The 23,164-nt window shown below is 36.7% G+C and overlaps 2 protein-coding genes and 1 long non-coding RNA gene across 3 annotated transcripts; 1 reads left to right on the top strand and 2 right to left on the bottom strand.

The window, feature by feature from the left end:
- Window positions 1-3,043: 3,043 nt before the first annotated feature.
- LOC132632000 (ribulose bisphosphate carboxylase small subunit, chloroplastic 3-like) lies at window positions 3,044-5,715 on the bottom strand. Its single transcript, XM_060347778.1, has 3 exons — window positions 5,459-5,715; window positions 4,115-4,246; window positions 3,044-3,488 (listed from the first exon to the last, which is right to left on the bottom strand). The coding sequence occupies exons 1-3, from the start codon at window positions 5,609-5,611 to the stop codon at window positions 3,261-3,263; spliced, it is 513 nt and encodes a 170-aa protein (XP_060203761.1). The 5' UTR covers window positions 5,612-5,715; the 3' UTR covers window positions 3,044-3,260.
- Window positions 5,716-10,221: 4,506 nt separating this feature from the next.
- Window positions 10,222-12,304, top strand: LOC132634055 (uncharacterized). Its single transcript, XR_009580019.1, has 3 exons — window positions 10,222-10,637; window positions 11,126-11,174; window positions 11,994-12,304. It is a non-coding gene; the product is annotated as an uncharacterized LOC132634055 (long non-coding RNA).
- A 3,429-nt stretch (window positions 12,305-15,733) lies between these two features.
- Window positions 15,734-18,411, bottom strand: LOC132631999 (ribulose bisphosphate carboxylase small subunit, chloroplastic 3-like). The gene is made up of 3 exons (XM_060347777.1): window positions 18,150-18,411; window positions 16,805-16,936; window positions 15,734-16,178 (listed from the first exon to the last, which is right to left on the bottom strand). Exons 1-3 carry the CDS (start codon window positions 18,300-18,302, stop codon window positions 15,951-15,953), a joined length of 513 nt encoding a protein of 170 aa, XP_060203760.1. The 5' UTR covers window positions 18,303-18,411; the 3' UTR covers window positions 15,734-15,950.
- Window positions 18,412-23,164: the final 4,753 nt, after the last annotated feature.

Below are 23,164 nucleotides of genomic sequence, written 5' to 3'. Positions count from 1 at the left end.
GTCAGTCGATGAAAAAAGGAAAAAAATGAAAAAGGCCGATCAACCAAGAGAGGAGGAGTGAAGAGTATGTTGGTGAGTATAAGAAAATTTAAGGGATAAAAATGTCAATTACTTGGTCAAACCTAAACATTTTTTAATTTGAAAAGCTATAAACTGGCAACCCAACTTATAGCTTTTGGCTTGTTTTGATTTAATACCAAGTGATTTTAAACACTTTTTAGTTTTGCCAAACACCAAAACAAGCTAAAAATGGGCTTTAAAGCTAAATTGACCTTCTTTTTAGCCCATCCAAACACTTCATTTTTCCTTCGTTAACATGATGGCCTAATACTGCTTCAAACATAGATCAAATCTGATGTCTTTCAACTTTTTACTGTTCAACATTACCATTACATAAGATTAGAGAGTCATCTACATATAGCAAGTGGGATACTTCCAAGATGCATCCTGATGCGTTTGAGGCCTTGAATCCCTTTATCCATTCATTTTCCTAGCCCTTTTGATAATGCTTAGCAAGTGGAATGAGCATTTTCTATATCTAGGGTTGTTTGTTGGAAAAATTATTCGACAATGTTTTGCGTTTACATGTTAACGTTCTTCCTTCTTTGTGCTACTTAGAACTCAAATAATGATTTTTAATGTGATTCTCTGTCTCTCTGCAGATGGAAATGCGTTTTCCGCTAAGCGTCTTATATGATTGTGTCCCTTTGTCCAATTAATGGAGACAATGTAAGATCCTTTGTAATGTCTGTTTAGGTAGTAACATACTATTTTTCTCAAAACTTCATGATAATAGGACTTCAGTGATGGAGAACACTTTCATAGTTTGCTGCAGCCTGCACAGACAAGCAGTAACAGATGCACTGAATCGTTACTTTAGGGTCCTGCCAAATAGTTTGTTGGTTTATCAAGTGCTCATCCCTCCCTTTAAAGCAGCCATCCTTCCCTTTAAAGCATCATCCTTAATCACCATATGTTATCTCATTGAGGTTGCTGGTGCGAACATGCATTTGGGCTATCACATCTTATGTGTTCTCAGATCTCTCCTATACGAAAGGCTCTAACTTCTTCATGATCAGCTTACATTTGGATTCGGCTATACTGTTGCTTGCTATGCTCTTGGTATGTGCACTCAAGTGTTATATTGATCCTTTCCTAATACCTTTTGTTGATATTCGTCCTGTTGGTTCAATGGTGTGAACTTTGTCAATTTGTTTCTTGATGTTGTAGAATCAAACCTAGTTTTGGGCCATAAGCTTTTTAACTCGGGTGGGTAGTCTGCATGATATCTGATGGTTCACTTTCAGTGTGGAACTATTTATAGTGGAAAATGAGGTTTTCATAGGGTAGTAGGTTAATTTTCGTTCCCCTGATGATATAAATTTTAGGATTAAATCTTTTAGTCGTGAGAGGAAAAGAAGGAAAGAGAACGAAATCATTTTCGGGAGAAAAGGTTCCTTCCTGGTGTTTCTGTTTTCAAAACTTTTAGGGGACCGGGTTGGTGTTGCGGTTTAAATTTTCCGTGCCACTAATTTGTTGGACTTAGGAGTGACTGGTTGCTTGAACTAAAGTGAAGCTCTATTTGGTGACTTCAAGAAGTAATCAACATGACCCAATTGTGTAGATGGATAGTTTTGAATTGAAGTTGAATTACTTCTTGTTTTATTTTGAACATTATCCTCTTTCGGCTAATTTCGATGTTCATATGATTTATTTGGCTTTTTGAAAGAAACTGTTATGTTACGGTGTTCATTTATAAAGTAGTAGTAACAGAAAGTCTTATATCATCCAGGAGCTACTTGAACTTTTCTCCGGAGGTCTTAGTGATAGAAAGCCAAGTAAATAGGACACTTAATTAAAATTTACAGTATCTCTAAAGATAGTGTCCCTCTAGAAACCAAACCTTGATTTCTTCTGAGGGCTGCTTCATTATCGTTCAAAAAAGGTGAAAATGAGCAAACATTGTTCGACGTGATAGCAAGAGTTTTTTGTTATTTATTTATTTATTTATTTTACATAGGGGGCAGGGGAAGGGGAAATGAGGGAGGGAATTACAACGTGGGATTTGAATTCTCACCAACAAGGTGAAAGTTCAGGTAACCAACCAATTGAGCTACTAGATCCCTATGTATTAGCAAGTGAATTAAGTGCTGCAAGTCAAAATTTCTGATTAAAGCAGCACTAACCAGTTTTGTGAAAACTTGTTATAATGCCGTGCACCAACTTCTCATTTTGTTTTGGGCGTTTTGTTCCTCGAATGCTAATGAATAAAACATGTCCTCATAATCAAGCCAGAAGGAAGAACTACAGGCCTTAGGTAGTTATCTCTAGTGCTAGGGCAATAAAGTTGTTCAACCATCGCAATAAAGTGTTCTCCAGCCATGCCTTTTCATCTTACATGCAGCATCTGCAGAATGCAGGGACTAACACATTCAAAGGAGTAATAAGGTAGTTCACTCTTCTTTTTACGCTAGGGAAATTTGATATGTCTTCCAACTATTGTTTAATATTGTTGTTGTTTGGGTGGGGGTTTATAGCCCCCTGTCTTTGACCCGACTAATTTGGATTTGCGTCGAAGAAAGCCCACTATGAGGTTTTAGTGTTCCCTAACAAAGAGGTCATTTCATGGCTCACCAAACTTCCGTTTCAGGGTAGAGAAATCTTTATCATTCCCCCATACTGTTAAAGAGTCCTTATTAAGCAATATTATGTAATTGTAGTTTTTGACTTTGAGTTAGATACCTATCATTTCTGCAATAGGCTAACGTTTACTCTTTTGCCTTGCTATAGCATCACGAAATGAGTTTGATTGACGAGGAATTTGATTAGCTCTAATATTTTTTAAAATTGCTGGAGTCTCTTATAGCATCTTTCATTTTGCATATTATTTCTCGCCATTTATGTTTTAGTGTTCCAAGTACCCTTTCTGAACATATTGCCCTTTCAACAGATTTAACAATAAGACAAACACCACCATCATGGAAATCTTAAAAATTTCTTTCAACACAGTCTTGTTTTTAAAATTTACTCGAAAATTGTAAGGTACCTTCAACAGCTATGACCATTTACCACCTTGTAGTAAATGGCATTTTGCCATTCCCTTGTTTTCCAAAACTAAAAAATACAACTTCAACCATAAACTTTTAGGTCCTGATTTCAAATCTCGCACCTGCACCCTCAAGGGCGAAGCTCATTTTTTTCCGAACCAAAAAGTAAGACAACAATTAAAAGGCAGCAAATTAAGGCCATAGATAGCAACTTTATGCTGCAGGTTTTTGAATGAGAAAGGCCATGCACTGCGTCTGTTTAACATTGTCAAATGCTAAACAACGAATAAAAGCATTTGGGTAAGCTTTCTTGCATTCTTGGATTTCATTGAGAACTTGAGAAGAGTCATTGCAGCCAAACATGGGCAACTTCCAGAGTGTCCAGTACCTCCCATCATAGTACCCTGGCATGCTGCTATTTTCCCTATGCACATATCCCACCTATCGCGTACACAAAGCAAACACTAGTGAGTTATTATATAAAGATGATTTTAATTTTAATATACTGATTGTATAAATTCGTACTATCAATTAACCTAGAAGGTAAGTACAAGGAAAATAGTGCAACAATTCATAATAAGTGAGATAAATAATCTTAAAAATATGTATGAAAAATATAAGGTTTGAAGAAAATTCTCGAGGCCTAACCCCATTGAAAAATCTAGTCAAAAAGTTAACCTTACTCTCCAATGAATCATTACTAATTCATGCGTATATTTGTCACATAATCGGCATGTTAACCAAACCATTCATCTCTAAAAACGTTCATTTTTCAAGAGCCGGTAGGTGACAACAAGTGCACATATACCTGATTTGGGCATCAGTACTTAAGCCATACCTGTTAATCCTTAATATATTGATCAATCAAACATGAAAAAATTAAAAAATATTTTCTGGTACCATACATACCCTTAATAAACGTGTTTATAAGTTATGGTAATTTATATGATTATTGATGTATATAATTCTCTTAATATGCGCAATCTCTTTTTATAAAATTGAGAAAAAATCCGTAGAAAACTAGAGGTACAGAACTGAATTTTCTGTTTTCATGTAAATGATCCTACCTGATCAAATTCAAGGCAAGGAATCCAACCCTTTTTTATCATGTAATCAACCTCCTTTGCAATAGAGTCTTCTGATTGAGGTGGCAGATATGACAGTGTCTCAAACTTCTTATTGTCGATCGGATTCCAAGTCTGTTCATTCCCAACACCCAAAAATAAGTGAACACTTAAAAATAAGAAAAATTTATTCGAACCTATTTTTTAAACTGTAATTTAGTGCTTAACATACTGGGGTTACAGTGGTGTTAATTAATCTCCATCACGACACTTGACATATTTAAGATTCCATTTCCAAATCAAGAGCATTTTAAGTCTTCCATCAATCAAAGTAATTATTAAAGGAAAATAATTCATTTGGCATTTATCATTCTACGTTATCACTTCAGTTCTTTTCTACCAATATTTTATTATCATTCTACAATTCTTTCATTTTATCGCAAATAAAGAGGAACTTTGGGGGGTTTAATTGAACATGATATCACCAATGAAAAGGCCGAATTTACCCCCTCTACTTAAAATAGCAGCCACATTCATCCTCCGTTTATATTATGTGGCCAATTCACCCCACTGTTAGTAAAGTTTTCGAGATTATTCTCAAACCAGATAATGATAAAAAACACACCTCAAATATCATTTTTTGTGAGTTTCCTACTTGAATTATCTGGTGTTTGCGTGTCTTATCTAAACTATCACTAACTATTTAGGAAAACACACCTGAATTATCAAATGTTGGCACCTGAACTATCACCAACTATTTATCAAAACACACCTTGACTAATATCTGATGGTGCTGGAAACTTGCAAAAAAGTTATACTTCAGATGTATTTTTGACCATTATCTCTTCTCAAACTGAACGGATTCCCCGAATTTTCATTTTAATTATCCGATTTCACTTCATTAACTCATAAACTCGCAACCCACAGTCCATTTGACTCATAATATAAAATGAAATGACCACGGTTAAATTCCCAATTATATGTTCCTAAAAACGGTATGGCTGCTCTAAATCGCAAAGTTGAGGGTATATTTGCACCTTTGCCCTTAAAAATAATAATGATATCAATGCTAAAAACGGTTAGAAATCATAAAGTGTATTTTTTTTTTTTTTTGGCCGTTGCAGGTAACTTAAGCTAGCTATAACATTTTAGATTACACTGATGATATAGAGCCTTTTTTTACGCTGTTCATGTATCTAGCTTAGATTCAAAACTAATAGAAAGTCGAAAGTGAATTGCTTTAAGTTTGCAGAGCAAGAAGTAAATCAAAAATAAGCAAAAACAAAGACCAAAAGTTCAAGAACCAAAATCATAGTTTCTATGAAGGGATAAAAACAATTATTTTACCTTCATGCAATAAGTTTTAGACCCATTTGAAATAGTTTTTTGACCCCAAGTGATTGTACTATCTTTAGCAGGAAAAAGCTTGGAGCTGTTGGATTTTAAACCAACATAGGTTGATCCACCAGTAATTGGAGCTGCAAAACTTGAGACAGACATGTTTGCTTCACTATGAACTGCTTTAGTTATGATAATGCAAGTACAAAAAAAATGAGTTTCTATGAAAGGGAGAGGTGATGCTTTTATGTGTTCAAAGCAATGAGAGCTTTTGTTGGTATTCTTGAAGTGGTTACATTAGAGGACAAAGGAGAGTGGGATTTTTTTTTTTGGGGGAGGGGGGGGGGGGGGGGTGAGTTGGGGGAAGCAGGGTGAGGAGTATTTACGTAGGATTGGGTGGAAGCCGATATCTACAAGAATGATGGATAATTTTGTTAGGCATAATGGCATTGGTTCATCACCGTTCTGTTGCAATAGTTATTACAATTTGCGTCGGCAGTAATAATCTTGCGATAAATTATTTTAAATTTATTCATTCTTTTAGTATTTTAATATCTGCATATGAGTTTTTAGTCGGGTCGATTTTTTTATTGGATTTATAGTTATTACATTAAAAATACAAAAAATAATAAAAAATATTACTCCAGGTTCAAAGTTTTGTGACTTTTCTACTAAAAAATATGATTAAGTGACTTTGATAAAAAAAACGTGTTAGTTATGCGACTTTTGTGTTAGAAAACGTAGTTAAATGACTTTGGTAAAAAAAAACATGTTAAGTGACAATCTACAATTTTTTGCGCGGATTGCCCTTCAAAGGCATTGGTCTTTAATTTTTGCCCCTCAAATTGCTGGTCTTTAATTTTTGTCATTCGCTTAAAAAAGTGGCTTAAAATACCTCGAGTTTCTGCGTTCAAATTCCCACTCAGTTAAAAAACAAAATCGCAAGGCAACGCTTTACAAAAAGTCTGTCTTATGTGGTAGAGTTTTCTTTAAGGCATAACTAACTAAAGTCTGCCTTATGCGGCAGACGTTGCCTTAAGGCATAACTAAAAGTCTGTCTTCAGGAACAAATCTACTAAGGAAGGAAGGGATCCCACGCCACCCGCACACCCCGATCAAGTAAAAAACGCTTTATCAAATTGGTATCTGAGCCCTAGGTTACTCGATCTTATAAGTACAAGAGCATGTCTAGTAGACTCTTGTGGATTAGTACGATAAGCTCCGTACTTATCTACGAGAGGCTATAGGACATTTGAGAAACTTTGATCTTTCATTCTTTCGTGCTTCTTTATTTAAATCGGTATCTAGAGTATTCGAATTCATATCTAGGATGTTCAAATTGGTATCTGATTTAACTTCTATTTTCGCACAGATGGTGAGGACACGCGCTACTATCATGAGGGATGAGTTGCCCGAGCCCGCTAATGGGGCCAGGGCATGAGGACGAAGTCGCGTGAGAGGCTGTGGCCATGCTTGGAGAGGGCCGGGCCCCATACGGTTGGTCAGAGACGTGCTAGATCCGTATCACTAGAGCTAGAGCATCAGCCTGCACATGAGCTCATAGTTGAGGGGGAGCTGGGACTTGCCTATGCTCAACTTGAGGTAATTTCTACTTCAGTGCTTTAGGACTCCATGGTTTGTATTCTGCACTATCTTGATGGGATGCATGCGGTGGGTGGCCAACCAGCCACTCCAGGAGGGTCATAGACTAGAGCGGGAGCACAAACTCCTCAACAGGGCTAGACTCAGGGGATATAGCCTGCTACTATGGCCCTTTGGTCGATTAGATCCCAGCACCTTCTGGTGCTCCTAGGTCCGTTGCTGGTCCAGTTATAACCATTGGAGATCAGGAGTTGATTGGGAGATTTCTGAAGATAGATCCGTCGAGGTTCTCCGGTACACCGAGTGAGAATGCTTATGAGTTTATTGTGGACATGCATGAGAGGTTGTATAAGATGGGGATTGTTGAGCCCCATGGAGTTGACTACATATTTGATCAGTTGCGTGGGGAAGCGAAGTCTTGGTGGAGGTCCTTTATCGATTGCCGGCCAGTTGGGTTGCCTGCACTATCTTGGGCTCAGTTTCGCCTGAGGCTCCAGAGGAGAGATGAGTTTATCCATCTGCAGCAGAAGGGCATGTCCGTAGCTGAGTTCGAGGCTCGATTCTTTTCTTTGGCATGTTATGCTACACAGTTGATTCCTACTGTGACCGAGACGGTCAGGAGATTCATGGGAGGACTGGTACTTCCGTTACATGTGGCGTGTCTTCAGCTTGTTGCTATAGGTGCTTCCTTTCAGTCAGTGGTAGATCATGCTACGAGTGTTGAGTCAGCTAGGATCTGAGCCCATAGTGGGTATAGTTTGAGGCAGGTTTCTAGAGGCACTTATTCTCGACCAGCTGACCGAGATGGTTATACCGACTCTTCAGCTTCAGTATTTTAGTCCCCGCCCTCCAGGGCTTTTTATGCATGTGGTTATACTGAGCACATTACTAGAGAGTGCTCCAGGTCTAGACATAGTAGGGCCCAACAGGGTTTCAGATTTCAAGCCCTTAGGACTCCGACATCTTTAGGTAGTGTCACGACCCAACCCCGTGGGCCGCGACTGGTGCCCTATTTGGACACCCCAAACCCATTCGATTATCAAATCAACAGATCGAAGACTTATTCAAAATTTAGCATACGTTACTTTAAACAGATACTGAAAATAGATATCATCTTAAGCGGTTACCCGTACAAATATATCATATCAAAACTGGAAGGCTGGCGGAATACACATCGCCCAGATACACATACATATACAAACATATAGGCCGTTTTGGCCATAATAGCAAACGGGACCGCTTAAGGCACAAATCATAACATAATCGAACAAACATGACCCATGACCCACATATATGACTACAGGCCTCTACAAAACATAACAGAAACATATGACGGGACAGGGCCGCGCCGTACCCCAGATAGTCATACATATATACAGAGACATATACAATGAAAGGTCTTTACCAAAAGTATGGGCTCCGAGTCAAAGGAGCACTCCAAAGTAGCAGAATGTATCCTACACTGGCGGGTCACCAGAACAAACGTCTGTACCTGGGGGCATGAAACGCATCCCCCGAAGAAAGGGGGTCAGTACGAAATATGTACTGAGTATGTAAAGCATGAAGTACAGTAATCCAAATCAGAACTGAAATTTTGTTAGGCATAATGGCATTGGTTCATCACCGTTCTGTTGCAATAGTTATTACAATTTGCGTCGGCAGTAATAATCTTGCGATAAATTATTTTAAATTTATTCATTCTTTTAGTATTTTAATATCTGCATATGAGTTTTTAGTCGGGTCGATTTTTTTATTGGATTTATAGTTATTACATTAAAAATACAAAAAAGAATAAAAAATATTACTCCAGGTTCAAAGTTTTGTGACTTTTCTACTAAAAAATATGATTAAGTGACTTTGATAAAAAAAAACGTGTTAGTTATCCGACGTTTGTGTTAGAAAACGTAGTTAAATGACTTTGGTAAAAAAAACATGTTAAGTGACAATCTACAATTTTTTGCGCGGATTGCCCTTCAAAGGCATTGGTCTTTAATTTTTGCCCCTCAAATTGCTGGTCTTTAATTTTTGTCATTCGCTTAAAAAAGTGGCTTAAAATACCTCGAGTTTCTGCGTTCGAATTCCCACTCAGTTAAAAAACAAAATCGCAAGGCAACGCTTTACAAAGAGTCTTTCTTATGTGGTAGAGTTTTCTTTAAGGCATAACTAACTAAAGTCTGCCTTATGCGGCAGACGTTGCCTTATGCGGCAGACGTTGCCTTAAGGCATAACTAAAAGTCTGTCTTCAGGAACAAATCTACTAAGGAGGGAAGGGATCCCACGCCACCCGCACACCCCGATCAAGTAAAAAACGCTTTATCATATTGGAGTAAACAGTCCTTTGGTGATATATTTCAACAACTTAGTATAAGAGAGGATATTGTCAAGGGGAAAGAGTAGCTTTTTGAAAAAATTGTTACATCCCGTGTTCTCATGCGTTGGAAAGTGTGCGGGTTAAATAATATTAGTAACGGACACGAGGTTATTTCCCCAAGCTTATAGGTGGTTAAAGTGATGGTACACATGTATCGTAAGGATTTGAAGTTAAACCAATCGAAGAAAATAAGTTTTGTCGAGTTTCAACATTTATTTGAGTGAAATACGGTCGAAGCTATAATACCCCGTATTTTTGGACTAGAACATTTAATCGTCCAACATGAACAAATTTACCTGAGCCGGGAGAATTCAATCATATCCAAGGATGAAAATCAAGAGCTCGGTGTATACAAGGAATGAAGTCCCAAAATAATTTAGCACTTAACAAGTGTGACCACGGTGATTGAAAATAATATTTTATGTGTACCAAAAAGGCTATGGACTAGTGCTATGTCACGTGATTATGTCAATGAGTATATAAAGTGTACTAAAAATGGTTGCTATTTAAGTGGATTGAGATAAGGAATTAATTATGTGGACAATTAGTTACATGTTAGGATTTTTAGTGAAAAATTGACCAAGTGATTAGTAAATCATGAAATGGAAATCCACGTGGCCGGTTAAAAGAAGGAAGGGATGACTCATGCACTGTGAATTTATGTAGGTGTCTCCGTAGGAATTGAGGTGGAATGAAAGGTAATTAATAAGTGGACCCCATAGTCCACTATAAAGGAGGATAAGTCATACTATTATATGTTTACATATTGGCATTCTTTCATATTTATGGAACATATCATTGCACGTTTCCAGTAGGTAAGGATTACATATGTTCATCTTTGTTCTTATATGGGAAAATTTCCCAAAAATAAAAAAATGGCAGCAACGTATAAGACATAGGGAAATATCTATCTATATATATTCCCTTCTCAACGAGAAGGAAGGGGAAGCAATGAGAATGGAAGCAACAATGAAAAAATAATAATAATAGGCAGCAACGTTGTTGCGTTTATTTTGAAGGTGATATCCGTAGCTGTAGCAGCAATGTAATATTCCCTATATACTACAACCTGTAGAGTTCAAGAAGATCAAAGTCTCATTATATTCGGGTTTTATTCACCATTTCGATCTCGTTATTCCGTTTTATCGCGTTGTTGAATTCGGGCTTTCTTCGAAGTGAAGTAATGTTGAAGAAGAGTATTTCTTGGAATATAAGGTAAGAATTCTCCTCTATTAGATATATTTAAATTCGTCCAGGTCATAGTTAAATTGTGAGACGGGAACTACGAAATTAATTGTGGGAAATCGGATAAATTGTTATTGTTATCATATGGACTGTTTGGTGGTTGTTATAAATTGTTTGGTGTACTGGAATATCGTGGAATTGGCTGTAGTTGTTGTGGTTGTGCTTGTTGTTATACTATGTATATACGAAAATAAAGAAGTGTATACAAGTATCGGTATAGGAGTGTATATTGGGCTGTCTTGGAGGTGGTTTAAGAATGGATTTGATTCTATTGGGATATGTATTTGTGGATATCGTTATTGGTATTGTGATTGATATTTTGGATAAATTAGAATCATGAGGATTATTAAGTTTGTAAGGAAGATGCTACCCGAATATCGTTAGATTTCTAAGTAATTAAGGATTTGTTTGAAAGAGTATCCTAATTTGATTATTGGCACATTTGGTATTGTTTGTAGATTGGTGAAGCCCGAGACCTAAGTTATGGTTAACTTGAGAAGCGACAAGGTATGTAAAGCTATCCTTTCTTTCTTTTGGCATGATCTTTATGAAACAAATAGACGACATATATGTATGATTTCAAAGAAGCTCCTATTCTTAGAGCCACTAGGATGGCTAATGTTCTTGACTCCTAGAAGCTATTTCATTATGTCTTGATACGTGTATATGATTCCAAAAGTTCTATTTTGATATAATCCATAGTGATATTCGAAAGGTACTTGATATGACTATTGCCTTGATTTTCAAATGATAGCTCGTTTTGATTATTCTATCGAGTCTCGGATGTGTTTTAACTTGCATATGGTTTCTCACTACTCTGCTCGTGCATGCCTCAACATATCTTTCACTGAGTCCCGGACCAGGACACGTTTTCGTGCACAGTTTCACTGCATTGTTCACCGAGTCCCTCACTAGAGGGCCGGGACACGTTATATGTATATATATGATGATGTGATGATATGGTAATGTGATTATGGCGCCAAGGATGACTTTATTCACCGAGTCCCTCACTACAGGGCCGGGACACGTTATATATATATATATATATATATATATATATATATATATATATATATATATATATGATGATGATGATGATGATATGATTATGTCACCGAGTCCCATAATGGGCCGGACATGATATATGATATTGACATGCCTGATTTATGTTTCAAAAGGCAAGTGTTTTGGTATTCTGGATGTTATCCTTTTCTCCTGTACTCCTATTTCAGTTATGATCTTTTTACTGTATTTCATGTTTTATATACTCAGTACATATTCCGTACTGACCCCCTTTCTCTGGGGGGCTGCGTTTCATGCTCACAGATACAGATAGTCGGTTTGGTGACCCTTCAGCATAGGACTTGTACTCAGCTGTCTTGGAGATCTCCGTTGTTCCGGAGTCTAGACTTTTGATTCAGATCTTATGATATATATGTATATGTTTACTCAGGGGCACAGCGGGGCCCTGTTCCGTCATATTTCGCTATCGATACTCTTAGAGGTCTGTAGACATATGGGTGGGTTGTGTATAAGTTCTGTTCGGCTGTGTCTATACGATGTGCTATAATATGATGTCTCTCTGTAGTGGCAGCCTTGTCGGCTTGCATATGACATGATATTGATGTGTAGTGGCAGCCTTGTCGGCTTGCGTATCATTTTATGATTTTATCAGTTGTGACTCCTGAGGAGACATTTTATCTGAATATACATATATGATGACGTTATGAACCGTTGGAGTTCTTTTGCAAGTTTCCATATTGTTCATAGATTCAGTTTGATTATATGTAACAGGTTCGTATACGGGTGTCCAGTTCGGGCACTAGTCATGGCCCACGGGGTTGGGTCATGACAAAAATGCCATCAGAGGGTAATAGAATGGTATTGCAAAGATCCCAGGCTGAATTGAAGATGTACTTGCATTATGAGGAGGAATTTTGGAGACAAAAAGCTGGTTTTGATCATTTTGCAGAAGAGGATAGAATTACTAGATTTTTTCATAGTCTGGTCAAGGGAAGAAGGAAGAAAACTCTTCTAAAGAAGATTAAGAATGCAAATGGATCATGGTTGACAAATGTGGATGATATTGGTGCAGAAGTTGTTTCCTTTTATCAGAAACAGTTTGCACAGGAAGTTGATCAGACTGACTCACCTTTGTTTAATCATATTCCATTATTGGTCTCTCAGGACGAAAATTAAATGCTTAGTGCAGTCCCTACTTTGGAGGAGGTGAAGAAGGCAGTTTTTGAGTTATCAGGTGATAGTGCTAGTGGTCCAGATGGTTTAAATGGTTTTTTCTATCATTCTTGTTGGGAGATTGTTGGTGCTGATGTGTACAGTGTTGTAAAAGCCTTTTAGGATGGCCATACACTTCCAAAGGAAATCACACATGTTAATCTAGTCTTGTTACCAAAGAAGAATGAGCTGGAGACATTTTCAGACATGAGGCCTGTTAGTCTTAGTAACTTCATTAACAAAGTCCTTTCCATGGTTATTCATGATAAATTAGAGACTGTACTTCCAAAGCTTATTTCTACAAACCAGCCTGTATTTGTAAAAGGTAGAAATATCATAGAGAATGTGCTATTGACCCAGGAGATTGTTTCATATATCAGGTTGAGGGGAAAACCTGCTAACGTTGTAATCAAACTTGACATGACCAAGGCTTATGATAGAGTTTCATGGTTACTTTTAACCAAGGTGTTAAGAAGGATGGGCTTTGCAAAAGTCTATATTGATATGATTTGTAGGTTGGTTGCTAATAACTGGTATTCTGTACTCATCAATGGTCAGGCTTATGGTTTTTTCCATTCTTCTAGAGGGGTCAAGCAAGGTGATCCCCTTTCTCCTGCACTTTTTATCCCGGAAGCTGGGTTCTCTCGAGATCTCTTAATGCATTGTTTAATGATAAGGAATTCAAAGGTTTTGGAATGCCAAAATGGAGCCCTCAGTTGAATCATCTTGCTTATGTAGATGATACTATCATCTTTTCATCTACAGATAGTTATTCTTTGAAACAGATTATGCAGACTTCGCAGAATTATGAAAGCATTTTTGGGCAGTTGATCAATAAGAATAAGAGTTCTTTCTGTATGTACTATAAGGTGGCACATACTGCAGTACACGAAGTGGAAAGTATCATTGGTTTTACTAAATGAGCTTTTCTTTTTGTATATCTTGGCTGTCCAATTACACATGCCAGGAAAAGAAAGGCTGACTACTCAGAGTTGCTTAAAAAGGTGAGAGACAAGCTGCATGCATGGAAAGGGAAATTATTATCACCAGGTGAAAAAGCAGTGTTGGTTTCTAGTGTGCTTTAGAGCATACCAATTCACCTGTTGTCTGCTTTGAAACCTCCTATATGTGTGATCAAAGAGGTGCATAAAATTTTCAATAAATTCTTTTGGAGTAAAAAGGAAGATAGGAGATGCAGGCATTGGGCAACATGGCTAAAAATGTGTATTCTAAGCATGAAGGGGGATTGGGATTTAGACCAATCTTTGATGTCTCAAAAGCGTTGGCAGTCAAGCTATGATGGAGATTCAGGACTTCAAATACACTTTGGTCCAACTTTATATGGATCAAGTACTACAAGAAACAGTATCCTCAATATGTACAATGGAAGGGTGGTTCTCAGAATTAGAAAATGATGCTTGAAGCAAGACAAAATTGAGTAGGAAATTTGGTGGGACACCAGGAGAGGTATAGTGGAGGATGTTAAAGAGATAATGCTAGATGAAGGCTAGAATCTTATGAAACTACAACAACTATTTCCTGCTGATATTGTCTCTCATATCACTACTGAACTAGACTTTAAAGAAGTGTCACAAGAATGTGACAAGGCTTGGTGGATGATGTAACACCTCGTGCATTCGGGCTAAGATTTGACTCATAAGACGGGGGTATAATGAACCCAATTTGAGTAGTGTATAAATGGTGTTTGAAACTCAATCAAGACATGAGAAGAGTCCTTGAGCAAAGGAAAATCGGAAGCTACCCTACGGAGCGTGTTTTGAAGTGAGTTTGCGCCATGTCTCAATTAGAATAAGTATACGGAAAAATCTATAAGGAATTTGGGAAAATTTCCCTCTTGAAAGTTGTAGATCTTTGAAATACCTTTCCAACGATATATTGCGAAAAATTCCTTCTTGAAAGTTGTAGATCTTTGAAATACCTTTCTCCGGAGGCCTTAGTGATAGAAAGCCAAGTAAATACGACACTTAATTAAAATTTACAGTATCTCTAAAGATAGTGTCCCTCTAGAAACCAAACCTTGATTTCTTCTGAGGGCTGCTTCATTATCGTTCAAAAAAGGTGAAAATGAGCAAACATTGTTCGACGTGATAGCAAGAGTTTTTTGTTATTTATTTATTTATTTATTTTACATAGGGAGCAAGGGAAGGGGAAATGAGGGAGGGAATTACAAAGTGGGATTTGAATTCTCACCAACAAGGTGAAAGTTCAGGTAACCAACCAATTGAGCTACTAGATCCCTATGTATTAGCAAGTGAATTAAGTGCTGCAAGTCAAAATTTCTGATTAAAGCAACACTAACCAGTTTTGTGAAAACTTGTTATAATGCCGTGCACCAACTTCTCATTTTGTTTTGGGCGTTTTGTTCCTCGAATGCTAATGAATAAAACATGTCCTCATAATCAAGCCAGAAGGAAGAACTACATGCCTTAGGGTAGTTATCTCTAGTGCTAGGGCAATAAAGTGGTTCAACCATCGCAATAATTGTAGTTTTTGACTTTGAGTTAGATACCTATCATTTCTGCAATAGGCTAACGTTTACTCTTTTGCCTTGCTATAGCATCACGAAATGAGTTTGATTGACGAGGAATTTGATTAGCTCTAATATTTTTTAAAATTGCTGGAGTCTCTTATAGCATCTTTCATTTTGCATATTATTTCTCGCCATTTATGTTTTAGTGTTCCAAGTACCCTTTCTGAACATATTGCCCTTTCAACAGATTTAACAATAAGACAAACACCACCATCATGGAAATCTTAAAAATTTCTTTCAACACAGTCTTGTTTTTAAAATTTACTCGAAAATTGTAAGGTACCTTCAACAGCTATGACCATTTACCACCTTGTAGTAAATGGCATTTTGCCATTCCCTTGTTTTCCAAAACTAAAAAATACAACTTCAACCATAAACTTTTAGGTCCTGATTTCAAATCTCGCACCTGCACCCTCAAGGGCGAAGCTCATTTTTTTCCGAACCAAAAAGTAAGACAACAATTAAAAGGCAGCAAATTAAGGCCATAGATAGCAACTTTATGCTGCAGGTTTTTGAATGAGAAAGGCCATGCACTGCGTCTGTTTAACATTGTCAAATGCTAAACAACGAATAAAAGCATTTGGGTAAGCTTTCTTGCATTCTTGGATTTCATTGAGAACTTGAGAAGAGTCATTGCAGCCAAACATGGGCAACTTCCAGAGTGTCCAGTACCTCCCATCATAGTACCCTGGCATGCTGCTATTTTCCCTATGCACATATCCCACCTATCGCGTACACAAAGCAAACACTAGTGAGTTATTATATAAAGATGATTTTAATTTTAATATACTGATTGTATAAATTCGTACTATCAATTAACCTAGAAGGTAAGTACAAGGAAAATAGTGCAACAATTCATAATAAGTGAGATAAATAATCTTAAAAATATGTATGAAAAATATAAGGTTTGAAGAAAATTCTCGAGGCCTAACCCCATTGAAAAATCTAGTCAAAAAGTTAACCTTACTCTCCAATGAATCATTACTAATTCATGCGTATATTTGTCACATAATCGGCATGTTAACCAAACCATTCATCTCTAAAAACGTTCATTTTTCAAGAGCCGGTAGGTGACAACAAGTGCACATATACCTGATTTGGGCATCAGTACTTAAGCCATACCTGTTAATCCTTAATATATTGATCAATCAAACATGAAAAAATTAAAAAATATTTTCTGGTACCATACATACCCTTAATAAACGTGTTTATAAGTTATGGTAATTTATATGATTATTGATGTATATAATTCTCTAAATATGCGCAATCTCTTTTTATAAAATTGAGAAAAAATCCGTAGAAAACTAGAGGTACAGAACTGAATTTTCTGTTTTCATGTAAATGATCCTACCTGATCAAATTCAAGGCAAGGAATCCAACCCTTTTTTATCATGTAATCAACCTCCTTTGCAATAGAGTCTTCTGATTGAGGTGGCAGATATGACAGTGTCTCAAACTTCTTATTGTCGATCGGATTCCAAGTCTGTTCATTCCCAACACCCAAAAATAAGTGAACACTTAAAAACAAGAAAAATTTATTCGAACCTATTTTTTAAACTGTAATTTAGTGCTTAACATACTGGGATTACAGTGGTGTTAATTAATCTCCATCACGACACTTGACATATTTAAGATTCCATTTCCAAATCAAGAGCATTTTAAGTCTTCCATCAATCAAAGTAATTATTAAAGGAAAACAATTCATTTGGCATTTATCATTCTACGTTATCACTTCAGTTCTTTTCTACCAATATTTTATTATCATTCTACAATTCCTTCATTTTATCGCAAATAAAGAGGAACTTTGGGGGGTTTAATTGAACATGATATCACCAATGAAAAGGTCGAATTTACCCCCTCTACTTAAAATAGCAGCCACATTCATCCTCCGTTTATATTATGTGGCCAATTCACCCCACTGTTAGTAAAGTTTTCGAGATTATTCTCAAACCAGATAATGATAAAAAACACACCTCAAATATCATTTTTTGTGAGTTTCCTACTTGAATTATCTGGTGTTTGCGTGTCTTATCTAAACTATCACTAACTATTTAGGAAAACACACCTGAATTATCAAATGTTGGCACCTGAACTATCACCAACTATTTATCAAAACACACCTTGACTAATATCTGATGGTGCTGGAAACTTGCAAAAAAGTTATACTTCAGATGTATTTTTGACCATTATCTCTTCTCAAACTGAACGGATTCCCCGAATTTTCATTTTAATTATCCGATTTCACTTCATTAACTCATAAACTCGCAACCCACAGTCCATTTGACTCATAATATAAAATGAAATGACCACGGTTAAATTCCCAATTATATGTTCCTAAAAACGGTATGGCTACTCTAAATCGCAAAGTTGAGGGTATATTTGCACCTTTGCCCTTAAAAATAATAATGATATCAATGCTAAAAACGGTTAGAAATCATAAAGTGTAATTTTTTTTTTTTTTTGGCCGTTGCAGGTAACTTAAGCTAGCTATAACATTTTAGATTACACTGATGATATAGAGCCTTTTTTTACGCTGTTCATGTATCTAGCTTAGATTCAAAACTAATAGAAAGTCGAAAGTGAATTGCTTTAAGTTTGCAGAGCAAGAAGTAAATCAAAAATAAGCAAAAACAAAGACCAAAAGTTCAAGAACCAAAATCATAGTTTCTATGAAGGGATAAAAACAATTATTTTACCTTCATGCAATAAGTTTTAGACCCATTGGAAATAGTTTTTTGACCCCAAGTGATTGTACTATCTTTAGCAGGAAAAAGCTTGGAGCTGTTGGATTTTAAACCAACATAGGTTGATCCACCAGTAATTGGAGCTGGAAAACTTGAGACAGACATGTTTGCTTCACTATGAACTGCTTTAGTTATGATAATGCAAGTACAAAAAAAATGAGTTTCTATGAAAGGGAGAGGTGATGCTTTTATGTGTTCAAAGCAATGAGAGCTTTTGTTGGTATTCTTGAAGTGGTTACATTAGAGGACAAAGGAGAGTGAGATATTTTTTTTGGGGGGAGGGGGGGGGGGTGGGTGGGTTGGGGGAAGCAGGGTGAGGAGTATTTACGTAGGATTGGGTGGAAGCCGATATCTACAAGAATGATGGATAATTTTGTTAGGCATAATGGCATTGGTTCATCACCGTTCTGTTGCAATAGTTATTACAATTTGCGTCGGCAGTAATAATCTTGCGATAAATTATTTTAAATTTATTCATTCTTTTAGTATTTTAATATCTGCATATGAGTTTTTAGTCGGGTCGATTTTTTTATTGGATTTATATTTATTACATTAAAAATACAAAAAAGAATAAAAAATATTACTCCAGGTTCAAAGTTTTGTGACTTTTCTACTAAAAAATATGGTTAAGTGACTTTGATAAAAAAAAAAAACATGTTAAGTGACAATCTACAATTTTTTGCGCGGATTGCCCTTCAAAGGCATTGGTCTTTAATTTTTGCCCCTCAAATTGCTGGTCTTTAATTTTTGTCATTCGCTTAAAAAAGTGGCTGAAAATACCTCGAGGTTCTGCGTTCGAATTCCCACTCAGTTAAAAAAAAAAATCGCAAGGCAACGCTTTGCAAGAAGTCTGTCTTATGTGGTAGAGTTTTCTTTAAGGCAAAACTAACTAAAGTCTGCCTTATGCGGCAGACGTTGCCTTAAGGCATAACTAAAAGTCTGTCTTCAGGAACGAATCTACTAAGGAGGGAAGGGATCCCACGCCACCCGCACACCCCGATCAAGTAAAAAACGCTTTATCAAATTGGAGTAAACAGTCCTTTGGTGATATATTTCAACAACTTAGTATAAGAGAGGATATTGTCAAGGGGAAAGAGTAGCTTTTTGAAAAAATTGTTACATCCCGTGTTCTCATGCGTTGGAAAGTGTGCGAGTTAAATGATATTAGTAACGGACACGAGGTTATTTCCCCAAGCTTATAGGTGGTTAAAGTGATGGTACACATGTATCGTAAGGATTTGAAGTTAAACCAATCGAAGAAATTAAGTTTTGTCGAGTTTTAACATTTATTTGAGTGAAATACGGTCGAAGCTATAATACCCCGTATTTTTGGACTAGAACATTTAATCGTCCAACATGAACAAATTTACCCGAGCCGGGAGAATTCAATCATATCCAAGGATGAAAATCAAGAGCTCGGTGTATACAAGGAATGAAGTCCCAAAATAATTTAGGACTTAACAAGTGTGACAACGGTGATTGAAAATAATATTTTGTGTGTACCAAAAAGGCTATGGACTAGTGCTATGTCACGTGATTATGTCAATGAGTATATAAAGTGTACTAAAAATGATTGCTATTTAAGTGGATTGAGATAAGGAATTAATTATGTGGACAATTAGTTACATGTTGGATTTTTAGTGAAAAATTGACCAAGTGTTTAGTAAATCATGGAATGGAAATCCACGTGGCTGGTTAAAAGAAGGATGGGGTGACTCATGCACTGTGAATTTATGTAGGTGTCTCCGTGGGAATTGAGGTGGAATGAAAGGTTATTAATAAGTGGACCCCATAGTCCACTATAAAGGAGGATAAAGTATACTATTATATGTTTACATATTAGCATTCTTTCATATATATGGAACATATCATTGCACGTTTCCAGTAGGTAAGGATTACATATGTTCATCTTTGTTCTTATATGGGAAAATTTCCCAAAAATAAAAAAATGGCAGCAACGTATAAGACATAGGGAAATATCTATCTATATATATTCCCTTCTCAACGAGAAGGAAGGGGAAGCAATGAGAATGGAGGCAACAATGAAAAAAATAAAATAATAGGCAGCAACGTTGTTGTGTTTATGTTGAAGGTGAAATCCGTAGCTGTAGCAGCAATGTAATACTCCCTTTATACAACAACCTGTAGAGTTCAAGAAGATCAAAGTCTCATTATATTCGGGTTTTATTCACCATTTCGATCTCGTTATTCCGTTTTATCGCGTTGTTGAATTCGGGCTTTCTTCGAAGTGAAGTAAGGTTGAAGAAGAGTATTTCTTGGAATATAAGGTAAGAATTCTCCTCTATTAGATATATTTAAATTCGTCCAGGTCATAGTTAAATTGTGAGACGGGAACTACGAAATTAATTGCGGGAAATCAGATAAATTGTTATTGTTATCATATGGACTGTTTGGTGGTTGTTATAATTTGTTTGGTGTACTGGAATATCGTGGAATTGGCTGTAGTTGTTGTGATTGTGCTTGTTATTATACTATGTATATACGAAAATAAAGAAGTGTATATAAGTATCGGTATAGGAGTGTATATTGGGCTGTCTTGGAGGTGATTTAAGAATGGATTTGATTCTATTGGGATATGAATTTGTGGATATCGTTATTGGTATTGTGATTGATATTTTGGATAAATTAGAATCATGAGGATTATTAAGTTTTTAAGGAAGATGCTACCCGAATATCGTTAGATTTCTAAGTAATTAAGGATTTGTTTGAAAGAGTATCCTAATTTGATTATTGGCACATTTGGTATTGTTGTAGATTGGTGAAGCCCGAGACCTAAGTTATGGTTAACTTGAGAAGCGACAAGGTATGTAAAGCTATCCTTTCTTTCTTTTGGCATGATCTTTATGAAACAAACAGACGACGTATATGTATGATTTCAAAGAAGCTCCTATTCTTAGAGCCACTAGGATGGCTAATGTTCTTGACTCCCAGAAGCTATTTCGTTATGTCTTGATACGTGTATATGATTCCAAAAGTTCTATTTTGATATAATCCATAGTGATATTCGAAAGGTACTTGATATGACTATTGCCTTGATTTTCAAATGATAGCTCGTTTTGATTATTCTATAGAGTCTCGGATATGTTTTAACTTGCATATGGTTTCTCACTACTCTGCTCGTGCATGCCTCAATATATCTTTCACTGAGTCCCGGGCCAGGACACGTTTTGGTGCACAGTTTCACTGCATTGTTCACCGAGTCCCTCACTAGAGGGCCGGGACACGTTATATGTATATATATGATGATGTGATGATATGATGATATGGTAATGTGATTATGGCGCCAAGGATGACTTTATTCACCGAGTCACTCACTAGAGGGCCGGGACACGTTATATATATGATGATGATATGATTATGTCACCGAGTCCCATAATGGGCCGGGCATGATATATGATATTGACATGCATGATTTATGTTTCAAAAGACAAGTGTTTTGGTATTCTGGATGTTATCCTTGTCTCCTGTACTCCTATTTCAGTTATGATCCTTTTTACTGTATTTCATGCTTTATATACTCAGTACATATTCCGTACTGACCCCCTTTCTCCGGGGGGCTGCGTTTCATGCCCGCAAGTACAGATAGTCGGTTTGGTGACCCTTCAGCATAGGACTTGTACTCAGCTGTCTTGGAGAGCTCCGTTGTTCCGGAGTCTAGACTTTCTGTTCAGATCTTATGATGTATATGTATATGTTTACTCAGGGGTACGGCGGGGCCCTGTCCCGTCATATTTCGCTATCGATACTCTTAGAGGTTTGTAGACATATGTGTGGGTTGTGTATAAGTTCTGTTCAGCTGTGTCTATACGATGTGCTATGATATGATGTCTGTCTGTAGTGGCAGCCTTGTCGGCTTGCATATGACATGATATTGATGTGTAGTGGCAGCCTTGTCGGCTTGCGTATCATTTTATGATTTAATTAGTTGTGACTCCTCAGGAGACAATTTATCTGAATATACATATATGATGACGTTATGAACCGTTGAAGTTCTTTTGCAAGTTTCCATATTGTTCATAGATTCAGTTTGATTATATGTAACAGGTTCGTATACGGGTGTCCAGTTCGGGCACTAGTCATGGCCTACGGGGTTGGGTCATGACAAAAATGCCATCAGAGGGTAATAGAATGGTATTGCAAAGATCCCAGGCTGAATTGAAGATGTACTTGCATTATGAGGAGGAATTTTGGAGACAAAAAGCTGGTTTTGATCATTTTGCAGAAGAGGATAGAATTATCAGATTTTTTCATAGTCTGGTCAAGGGAAGATGGAAGAAAACTCTTCTAAAGAAGATTAAGAATGCAAATGGATCATGGTAGACAAATGTGGATAATATTGCAGCAGAAGCTGTTTCCTTTTATCAGTAACAGTTTGCACAGGAAGTTGATCAGACTGACTCACCTTTGTTTAATCATATTCCATTATTGGTCTCTCAGGACGAAAATTAAATGCTTAGTGCAGTCCCTACTTTGGAGGAGGTGAAGAAGGCAGTTTTTGAGTTATCAGGTGATAGTGCTAGTGGTCCAGATGGTTTAAATGGGTTTTTCTATCATTCTGGTTGGGAGATTGTTGGTGCTGATGTGTACAGTGTTGTAAAAGCCTTTTGGGATGGCCATACACTTCCAAAGGCAATCACACATGCTAATCTAGTCTTGTTACCAAAGAAGAATGAGCTGGAGACATTTTCAGACATGAGGCCTATTAGTCTTAGTAACTTCATTAACAAAGTCCTTTCCAGGGTTATTCATGATAAATTAGAGATTGTACTTCCAAAGCTTATTTCTACAAACCAGTCTGTATTTCTAAAAGGTAGAAATATCATAGAGAATGTGCTGTTGACACAGGAGATTGTTTCATATATCAGGTTGAGGGGAAAACCTGCTAACGTTGTAATCAAACTTGACATGACCAAGGCTTATGATAGAGTTTCATGGTTATTTTTAAC

This window comes from Lycium barbarum, chromosome 3 (assembly GCF_019175385.1).
Source record: "Lycium barbarum isolate Lr01 chromosome 3, ASM1917538v2, whole genome shotgun sequence".
NCBI classification, from domain to species: Eukaryota; Viridiplantae; Streptophyta; class Magnoliopsida; order Solanales; family Solanaceae; genus Lycium; species Lycium barbarum.
This window is presented reverse-complemented; position numbering and strand designations above follow the sequence as displayed.

What these genes read in the sequence shown, in the direction of transcription:
- LOC132632000 (XM_060347778.1), bottom strand. Translation starts at nt 5,611, where the DNA reads ATGTCTGTCTCAAGTTTTGCAGCTCCAATTACTGGTGGATCAACCTAT. An exon ending in CTAAAACTTATTGCATGAAG is followed by an intron (nt 4,247 to 5,458) that starts GTAAAATAATTG and finishes GGGAATGAACAG; the next exon opens with ACTTGGAATCCGATCGACAA. An exon ending in CTTGCCTTGAATTTGATCAG is followed by an intron (nt 3,489 to 4,114) that starts GTAGGATCATTT and finishes TGTACGCGATAG; the next exon opens with GTGGGATATGTGCATAGGGA.
- LOC132631999 (XM_060347777.1), bottom strand. Translation starts at nt 18,302, where the DNA reads ATGTCTGTCTCAAGTTTTCCAGCTCCAATTACTGGTGGATCAACCTAT. An exon ending in CTAAAACTTATTGCATGAAG is followed by an intron (nt 16,937 to 18,149) that starts GTAAAATAATTG and finishes GGGAATGAACAG; the next exon opens with ACTTGGAATCCGATCGACAA. An exon ending in CTTGCCTTGAATTTGATCAG is followed by an intron (nt 16,179 to 16,804) that starts GTAGGATCATTT and finishes TGTACGCGATAG; the next exon opens with GTGGGATATGTGCATAGGGA.